This window comes from Sorex araneus, chromosome 4, assembly GCF_027595985.1.
Source record: "Sorex araneus isolate mSorAra2 chromosome 4, mSorAra2.pri, whole genome shotgun sequence".
NCBI lineage: Eukaryota > Metazoa > Chordata > Mammalia > Eulipotyphla > Soricidae > Sorex > Sorex araneus.
The window spans coordinates 165,308,167-165,318,391 of NC_073305.1; the positions used below are offsets into that span (position 1 = coordinate 165,308,167).

A 10,225-nucleotide genomic window follows, 5' to 3' on the forward strand; every position below is an offset into this window, starting at 1 on the left:
GGTGAGCCAGAGGAGGAGTGTGAGGGGACAAGCCCCTTCCCACCTGCCTCGCCCCACTCATCTCTTCCACCTGAGGGAGCCTGCCCCCTTCCTCCTTCCTTCAGCATTCCTCAGTGAGCTCAGTGGCAGTTCCAGCCAATGAACTGCACCGGGGGAGAGGCTTGTGGAACCCCGCTATCTACCACTGGTTCGTCAGAAGCACTGGTGACAACTCCAGCTCACCCTGGTGTGGGAATGAACGCTATCTCCTGGGAGAGCTGGGTTCAACTCTAGGCCACCCAGCTAGAGCTGCAGAGATCTATCTGCCTGACATGGGGAAACGAGCACACATCGGGGCGGCCGGATGTGGAATGTCCCAGGTGCACATGGTGGAAGTGAGTGAGATGCAGAGGGAACAACACAGCAGGGAAGAACAGGGCATCCCCCCCCACTACACACACACACACACACACACACACACACACACACACGCGATGACTACAGGAAACGAAAAGAAAAGGTAACGAAGATGCATCTGTCTCAGGAAAGGAAATCTCTAGGAGGGAACACCACAGACCTGCCACCTACACCCGCCTCTTTCCAATTCTCACTGCAGCCAGCAGGCAGATGGAAGCACCGTGAGCTGTCCGGCAGCCTTCCCTCTGGCCCCCCCAGCACTCGAACTCTCTCCAAATCCCTCAGGAACGGCAAAGAAACCCCATGTGGTTGTGAAGTCGTTCTCCCCCACCCCTAACCCCAACTTGGCTGTGGGCCAGGCGGTACCCAAGGCTAGGCCTGGCCCCACACTCAGGTGCTGCTCCTGGAGAAGCCAGAGGAACCGCCGGGGGTGCTGGGACCGAACCGGCCTGACTGCCTGGCCTGGAAGGTAAGGCCCGGCTCTCCCTCTGCCCCGAGAGGCACCTTCCACTAGCACGCGCTCGCTCGGAAAACTAATCCATCAGCAACCCCCGCCCCGGGGAGGGCCAGGCGCCAGCTGTACCTGACATCCCAGCCCCAGAACAGCCCCCGCTCTACAACTAAACTCAAAAGAACGCCAAGCTACGGAGTCCTCCCAGGGAGATTGGTTCAGGCTGCACATTCTGAGGCCTTCTCAGGATGGGGGCGGGCAGACTCCAATCCCCACCCACCCCTTGAAGGCCCCACGCCCCCAGCGCCCTCTCCTCCTCAGGAAGACCTCAGCCCCACAAGGGAACCCCATCAAGCCGCCAAGCCACCAAACTGTTCCAGTTCCACCGCTCCTGGAATGTGCGGCCACAGGACCTCCAAATTTCACAGTACTGACAGCCTAGTCGGAGGACAACACATTTGACAGGAAAGTTGCACAGAAGCCCACCAAGCTCGGTGACTGAAAACAGTCACGCAGAAGCCTCAACCAGGAGGGACCAGCCCAGCAAACCCTCAGGGGTTACTTCGGTAACACCTCTGTGAGAAATGACAAGGACCACACATCGTCTTTTTTTCATCTATTTTTTGATAAGTCCACTTGCCGTTTTGCTGTAACACTCACTATGCAGAGGAGGTGTTCGTGCCTGCTAAGGGGACGGGCTTGGGGAGGGGGCAGAAACTGGGGACACTAGTGGCAGGACTGGAGCTGGAACACAGGAGCCAGAACAACTATATTATGGAGAACTTTCAAAGCACGGTGTCGGGAGGTAAAAAGAAAGGAAGAAGGGAAAGAGAGAAAGAGGAGGGAAGAGAGAAAAACTCAATCCAATCACCTCAATGGTAAGACCTAAAACCCAGACATTAAGAGCCTGTGGGGAGGCAGAGACAGCACAGCAGGAACGGTGCCTGCCTTGCACACGGTCCACCCAGGGTCCATCTGTGGCACCCCATATGGGCTCTCTTAGCACAACCAGGAGCGACCCATGAGTGCAGCCAGGTATGGCCCCAAACCAGAGAGAAATAGGGAGGGGGAGGGGGGAATAAGAGAGGAGGGGGAGAGGGAGGGAGCAGGAGAGAGGGGGGCAGAATGAGAAAGAAGGGGGAGAGGGGGAGAGAGCAGAAAGAGGGGGTACAGAGAGGGGGAAAGAGAGGTAGAGAGGGAGGGGGAGAAAGAAGGGAGAAAGAGAGAAAAGGGGAGAGACGGGGAGAGAGTGAGGGGAGAGGGAGAGAGAGGGCTATCTGTTCAAGGCCACAGGGCTAGAGCTGGGACTGGAACTTGACTCCCACGTTTAGTTTTCCTTCAGAGCAATAAAAATGCTTGGCACGAACTCCCAAATACTAACTCTACACTAGTAGTTAAAATAAAAAAGAGAGATTACACTAGCATGTTACGATACAGAACAGAGACATTTTAAAAGTGCACAGGACAATCTGGAAAGCCATAAAACAGATCTTTCACAAAGGTCTTCCAATCGAGTAAAATAAATAAATAAACTTGAATAAGTGACAAATACTTTCGCAGGTTGTTATAATTATTTTAATGTTTCAGAAATTAAAAAATAAAAAAACAGTACTCCAGAGGAAGAAGTCTAACATCTATTTTAATAAGTTATAAATTTCTAATGTATAAATGAATCTCTACTTCCCTATTTTAATCCTACCATAAACAAGCGTATCACGGATTGAAAAAAATTTCAAGAAAAAGACAAAATGGCTTATGTCACATTATCACTTTGGCCCCATTAAATTAACTAGCCGAGAGTATCCCTCCCACATGGCAGAGCCTGGCAAGCTACCCATGGCATATTCGATATGCCAAAAACAGTAACAAGTCCCACAATGGAGACGTTACTGGTGCCTGATGGAGCAAATGGATGAACAATGGGATGACAGTGGGACAGTGCAGTGCTATTATTCAAATACTCTATTAACATACAGCTTGACAAATGAAATAACAGATTTTTCAGCTTCCCTAACAGCCTGGCTCACTGGTAACCTTCAATAGAAAACAGCAGTACTAGAACCTTTTATGAAGCTCTTATATATTCTTAGTCCATATGAAGCTTTTAAAAACCTTCCCAAAATAGAAGCTTTTAAGTAAAAGCTCTGAAAACTTACTGAGTGTCAGATAACACATCTCCTCTTAAAAGTAAAATTACAAGGTGAGAAGCTGCGCTGGATAGGTCTAGTGCAGCCTCTGCAAGTGAGAAGCCCAGACTTCTGCCCTGTCACCAGTGGTTCCAGGTGTGGCCCAAAAATGTTATTTCTGAAAAAGGTGACCGTAAAACCACTGAGTATTTTATTCCTTAGCAGACAACAAAACTATCTGTGATTAAATCCAACAAGCTACTTTCTTTTTTTCTCTCTTTTTTTTTTTTTTTTTTTTTTTTTGCTTTTTAGGTCACACTCAGTGATACAGAGGGGTTACTCCTGGCTCATGCACTCAGGAATTACTCCTGGCGGTGCTTGGGGGACCATATGGGATGCTGGGAATCGAACCCGGGTCGGCCGCGTGCAAGCGTGCAAGTCAAACGCCCTACCCGATGTGATATCCCTCCAGCCCAAACAAACTACGTTTTTTCCCTTTCTCTATGTCTGATCCTTTGTGGGATGGAGCTTAGTAGCTTGCTGACACAGTCACTTAAAACAAACCCCTCAAATCAGAACAGATTTCACTCTGTGACATACAAACAAGGATAATGAGCACGTGAGATGTTTGCCAGTTGTAGAAATGTAAAACTGGATCAGTACACTAAGGATACCAACTACAAGAATCTTCCCATTTCTCTTAAACTGGAAGTGTTCCAAGAAATCATATATTCAATTACAAGATACAGGGGAGAAAATTCAAAGATAACTGGGTTGAAAACTTAGTTTCAAGGTTAAGGTTCTAATCTAGCAAGTGACTGTGGCCTTGACACTGGTGACGCTGGTTCGAATCCCAGCACCACACATGGTCTCCTGCAGCCTGAGCACAAACCCAGGCATAGCCCCTGAGAACCCTGGGGGGTGTTTCCCTAGACCTCCCTCCCCCAATTTTTTAAAACTCTACTCCTCCTAGACCTATGAGCAAACCAATCATATGACTCAAGTAAAAAGATCTGAGAGGCGGTATGAGATAATAGTAAGGGTCAGATTCCCTATGTACTAGCAAGCTATTTTACTCTGTGGCCTTTCAAGTTCCTAGAGAATAAACAACAAGAATACCCACTTCACAGAAATGTAGCAAAGGATCACTGGCTTCTTGCATAAAGATGACTGGCCCCTATAAGAGGAATATAATAGGCACTCAATAAATGCCAGCTCCTTCCTTAAGTTCTGGCTCTCTGTTCTTTGTTCTCTATACTTGGCGCCCCAGATGACTCAGCCTTCTCAGAACTTTTAACAAATGCTGAAAACTGCTGCTTCCATCAAAGCCCTGATGCAGAGATGCATGCCCACAGGGTAAGAAACTATGTCTCTTGCTCCCAAGGCACTCGTGTATGAAAGCAGACGCCACAAACCCTTGCTCCAGTCCTAGAGTTCTGCGGGACTCTCTCAAAATGCCTCCGATCCAACTCATCACCGCATCTTCACAACTCAGGCACTGGAGCCAGAAAACAGAATAAAAGGTTAAGACCCTTGCCGCGTTAGTGGCACACCGGGCGTGACTCCTAGGCACAGGAGAAATAGTCCCCAAGTCCCACTGGCTGTGGCAGAGAAACAAACCAAAGAGTCTAAAAGCAGAAACTCTGGCCCCTTGGGGCACAGGCATCTGGTGCCCATGAGCACTGTGGAACAGAGGTGCCACTGAGCACAGAGCCAGAAGCACTGGAGCACCGCTGAATGTGGCCCAACTACCCCGCACACTCCCCACTCTCCACCCCCCCCCAAAAAATACCCTCTTCCGGTCCTTTTTCTGTGAGTGGTAGCAACAAAGATGAATCCTAGTAATTCTCTCATATAAAGAACCCCAGGTAACCCAAGCCCATGAGTGTACCTTCATAGTCTCTAGCCTCAATTTCTGACCCACGGCCACCACCGCCAGAATTCAAATAATCGTAGCGCTACTGACATCTATCTTAGGGGTCAGATATTTCTTGGTTGTGGGGTTTGTCCTGGGAGACTGGGTAGCATCCCTCACCCCTGTTCACCAGATGCCAGCAGAAATGCTCCCTGCTCCTGGGCTATGACAAACAAGTATGCCTACAGAGTGCCAAATGCGAGAGGGGGTCCCCGCCCTCCCCCGCACACACACACTTGAGTGCCCCGTCGTCACTTCTTGCAGGCCACAGAGAAGCAGTCCCCAGCTCCATCTCCAGCTTCTTCCCCAGAATTCCTGCCAAGCTGATCCTCCACAGGTCTCCCAAACCACTGCTTTTGTGAGTCACTTCTCTTCCATCCACAACACCCTATTATCTTCCGAATTAATTCAAAGCTCTTCTCCTAGCCATGGTAATCCTGGGCTCAATTAAACAATATCCCACAAAACACCTGGCTAAGTGGCCACGGGCAGCCCTCAGGACCACACGCCACTCCTTGCTCGCTGGCCTACATTCCACCCCAGACGGGCGTGCGAGCGGCTTTCCCCGGCCTCTACCTTCATTCTCAGAGCCAAGAACTCGACTCAGTGGGCCTCTAGTCCCTGTGAAATAGGACATCTTCCGTTTGTGGGTTTTTCAGTGATAGGATCTCTAACCTGTTTCACCACAGCTGTCGGTGAAGTCCTGCTGCTCGTCCTTGAAGGGGCTCCAACAGTTCGCCTTCTGTCATCTTCTCTTTCGGCCTCCAAGCCCACCAGACTCCACCACCTTCCCTCCAGGCTTAAACGCATCTGACTTAGGACAGCAACACTGCTCTAAGGAGCTTCTCTGTACCTCTCCCGTGGCTCTCACATGTGTGTATCTCAGGAGCTTGCAAGGTCCCACAGACTCCTCTTTTGAAGCCCTGCAACGCTCTGTCTCAGTACTAAACTGATAATTCGTTGTATGTTAATTGCTCCAAATCTTCCCCATTGAGAAAGCAAAAGGAAGACCTTGTTCTGAGACAGCCTCAAGTCTCCTTAAGGCAATGCAGTCCATATTCCCTTTTGTCTTACATTTCTGTATGCTTTTGTGTTTTGTTTCTGTTTTGTTTTGGGGTCACACTTGGTGGTGCTCGGTGGCTAGTCCTGGCTCTGTGCTAAGGACTGTCACCTGGTGTGGCTCAGGGTTCCAAATGAGGTGCCCCAGGAACTCTAGCCAAGGTTGGCAAGGATGTATGGCAAACACCTTAACCCCTATACAATCTCTCTCTCTAGCCCCAAGGTCAGTTTTTAAGCTTTCAAGACATACAGATGATATTTTCCATATCTATTCGAGAGTTCAGGGAGTTCCTAAACTTGACAACTTGTAACCGAATTGGGCATATTTATATCTCCATGTCTAAACAAAAAAGGCAGTAATTTATTTCTGAATGCTAATAAGAATTGATCAACGCATGAAAATGAGGTGGATTAAATCTATTTCAACATATCTAAGCAAAGGGAATTATAATTTCTCAATCTTAAATAATACACGTAAAGTCCTAAAGTCTTCGTGCACTGCTACAAATAGTAAAGTCATCTTATTTCAGCTCTCCCCCACACCAAAGACACAAAGCAAAACAGAACACAGGCTCTCCCCACTGAATGTTCCTTCCCAGCTGACCTGAAGTAGTGTTTTACTTCTACCAGAAAGAGCATCAGTCATGAGTGCCTTGACCAGACCTCCTCCTGTGGGCTTCCCAACGCGGTAACTCAGGGCCACCACCATTTTTCAGAAGAGATTAGCAAATTACCGAACCTATTTTGTAAGCCTCTGAGCAAAGGATCTTTTTTCACACATTCATAGAGTTGTAGAAACAAAAAACATGCAACCCAAACCTTAAATGGCTGGAAAAACCTAATACTTTGACTTTGTTTCTTTTAACTTTTGGGTTTTTAAAAAAATTATTATTATTATTGACTTTTGGGGTCACACCCACTGATGGTCAGGGGTGGCTCCTGGCTCTGCACTCAGGAATTACTCCTGGTGGTGACCAGAGGGCCATATGGGATGCTGGCCCAGGAACCCAGGTCCACCACGTGCAAGGCAAACACCCTGCCCCACCCATTGTCCTACTGCTCTGATCCATTTTAGTTTTTGTTTTTGGAGCACACACCTGGTGGTGCTCAGGGTTACTCCTGGCTCGGGGATCAGTGTCAGGTGATCACTCCTGGTGGGCTGGGAGGAGGCAGGGGGCATATGGGGTGCCTGGGATGCAACTCAGGTGAGCCACGTCCAAGGCCGATGTTCTACTGGCCGTACTATCTCTCTGACCCTACTCCGGCCCTTTCAAGCAGCATATATTTGAGGGGCATAGGAGCCTTAAGACACCCAGCTTTTTCTCTCCGGGCTGGAAAACATGCACCATAAAACACAGAGGGGTGTGCAAAAAGAACGCACTCCCTGCAGTCCCAATTACAACAGATAAGTTTTAGAACAGAGGCCTAAATGGCCTTCACGCTTGGCAGAAAATTCTTCGGAGAAGCCACATCATTAGCTGAGCACAAGTGAGCAGGGTGAGGGGACCCCAAGGCCTCCAAAGGGACGCGGCCCTTCCCCGGGAATCTGCCCCGCACAACACGCCACAGATGGGCACTTGGCCTTCAGTTTGGGAGATTTGGAGAACTGGCTTGGCTCATCGCGAAGATGAAAGCTTCAAGCCTGTTCCGGATGTGCTGTTTGGACAGACTCTTATTACCAGCCATGAATCATTCAGGAGTAACATTAACGCGCACCGCCACATACATACATTAGATAAGAATATCGAGGAAGCCTAATTTTAAAAAACGGACGTGATAGCGCAGCCTTAAAACACTTACTCGTGGCTCGCTTCCCCTAGTACTCCAGATTGCGCCCGGCCCAGGGGCACGCTGGCCTCGCAGGGCTGCCGGGAGACAGACCCACCTCCACCTCCCGCCCGGAATCCACAAGTCGCAGCGGACGCCACGCGCAAACCTGTCCACCTGACGTCAGCGACAAGCCCTAGAGTTCATCCCGAGTCCCTTTCCCACCTAACTTGCAAAACCTCCTAGCTAGGAAGTTCCTTTTTGTTGGTGTTTTTTTTTTTTCTTTCTTTCTTTCTTTCTCACCCACCTCCCTTAAGTACTTGGCTTCCTTTGAAAATATAGAACGAATAACAATAAGAGGACGAGTCCGGGCATTCCTCGACCTACAAGAGCCACTCGGCCCCCTCCCCTCCCCGCCCATCCCAGGACCCGAGCCCTATTCCGCCCCTCGCCGCTTAACTTTGCTCCCGCAAGCACCCACGCGCCCAGGCGGCTCCGGAGCCGGCAGCTAAGATCCCAAGAGCCAAGGCGACAAGGATCCCGGATCCTCCTTTCCCCTCAACTTGCTCGTCCAGGGCCCGGGTGGAAAAAAAAAAATTTTTTTTTTTTTTAAATCGATTGTGCGAGGCTTAAGTCCTCCCCGACCTCAGCCCTAGACCGCCCCCTCCCCACCAGCCCTGCAACCCCCCACGATCGCTCCTGCACGACTTTTGTCCTCCAAGAGCGACCCCCTCCGCCCCACACCACCCACCCCCCTCCGCGAGGGGCGCCCCGGCACCTGCGGCCCCCCGGGCCCCGCGGCGCGCGGCCCCTGCAGACACCGTCCCCGCCCCCCACCCCCTCCCCCTCCCCCTCCCCGGCGCGCGGCCTGCGGCGGGGTGGGCGGGCGGCGGCGTTACCTGCAGGACCACGTCGTTGGGCAGCTGCGCGGCCCGGAACAGCTCGAGCACCCGCCCGTTGGCCGCCACCTTCTTGGTGTTGTCGATGTCGCAGTAGGAGAAGAGGTCCGAGTAGTACTTCTGCTCGGCGTCGCTCAGCGTTAAGCCTTCCATCTTCGCCGCGGGCTCCCGGGCGGCGGCGGCGCCCCGCGGGGGAGCGCGGCGCCCGGGCCCCCCGACCCCCGGGCCGCCGCGCGGCCTCCTCCGCCGCTGCCCGCAGCCCCGGCCTCCTCCCCCTCCTCCTCCTCGTCGTCGTCGTCGTCGTCGCCAGGCGCGCGGGCAGCGCCCGAGCCTGCACAGGGCCCGGCGGCGGCCCCGGCGGTTCCCGCGGCTCCCGCGGCCGCGAGGCCCCGCGCGCTCCGCGGCTCGCTGGGCGCGAGGTCCGGCCGGGCTGCTCCGCCGCCGCCGCCGCGGGTTCGAGTCTCCCCCTCGGCCCGCCGCCTCCCCTCCACCCCCAGACTTCCCGCCTCGGCGGGCCCTTCCGTCCACGCCCCCGGAGCCGCCGCACTTTCCCGAAAAGTTGCGGGGTTCGCGGGTGGGTTTTTTTCCCTTTTTTCTTCGGAGCCGAAAGTTTCGGTTTGGAGACGGGGGCGGTGGGGGGAGGGTGGGCCCCGGGCTTAGAGCGCGGCCCCCGCTCCGCCTCCCGCCGCCGCCATTGACTGCGCCCCGGCCCGGCCCCCGACGCTCCCGCACCGACACTGACAGCGGCCGCCGCCGCGCTCCAGACCCGGATGTGAGGCCGGGAGGAGAGAGCGCGAGAGGGAGAGAGAGAGACACCCCCCCGCCCCGCGCCGCGCCCGGGAGAGCCCGCGCAGCGCCCCCTGCCGGCCGGAGCCGGCACGCGCGGACACCGCCGCCACCGCGCACACACGCGCGCACACGCGCACTCACTCTCATACACACGCGCGCACACACTCATGCATACACACACGCACCACCACACGCACACACTCATACACACACACTCATGCATACACACACGCGCCACCACACACGCACACCACACACATGCACCACCTCCTGCCCCCTAACAACACACACTCTCATACACACACCACTTCCCCGCCCCCAACACACACTCATACACACGCGCACACACACTCATACATACACACACGCACCACCACACACACGCACCACCTCCCGCCCCCTAACAACACACACACTCTCGTACACACGCACCACTTCCCCGCCCCTCAACACACACACACACACACTCATACACACACACTTCCCCGCCCCAACACACACACGCCCCCGTAACATATACACACAGCACCTCCCCACCCTCCCAACACACACATATACACACCCCACCTCCCCACCCCCAAACACACACACCCCATCTCCCCGCCTTCCTCAACACATACACACATGCACAGACACACAACAGCTCCCCACCTCCCCTGACACAACACACACCTTCCCGCCTCCCAACACACACACACTCGTACACACACACCACTTCCCCGACCCCAACACACACACTCGTACACACACCACTTCCCTGCCCCCCAACACACATACACACTCTCATACGCACATACCACTTCCCCACACCAACACACACGCC

General features: G+C 53.2%; 1 protein-coding gene across 6 annotated transcripts in view; it reads right to left on the minus strand.

Moving 5' to 3' along the window:
- REPS1 (RALBP1 associated Eps domain containing 1) overlaps nt 1-9,382 on the minus strand; it is an 82,577-nt gene extending 73,195 nt beyond the window's left edge. For 4 of the 6 annotated variants that reach the window (XM_055135197.1, XM_055135196.1, XM_055135194.1 and 1 more), the window contains exon 1: nt 8,614-9,382. In XM_055135197.1, the coding sequence (XP_054991172.1) occupies nt 8,614-8,766 (153 nt within the window). In that variant the 5' untranslated portion in view covers nt 8,767-9,382. The remainder of the gene's footprint in view (nt 1-8,613) is intronic. The other 2 variants (XM_055135195.1, XM_055135192.1) reach the window with 1 other exon arrangement.
- Nucleotides 9,383-10,225: the final 843 nt, after the last annotated feature.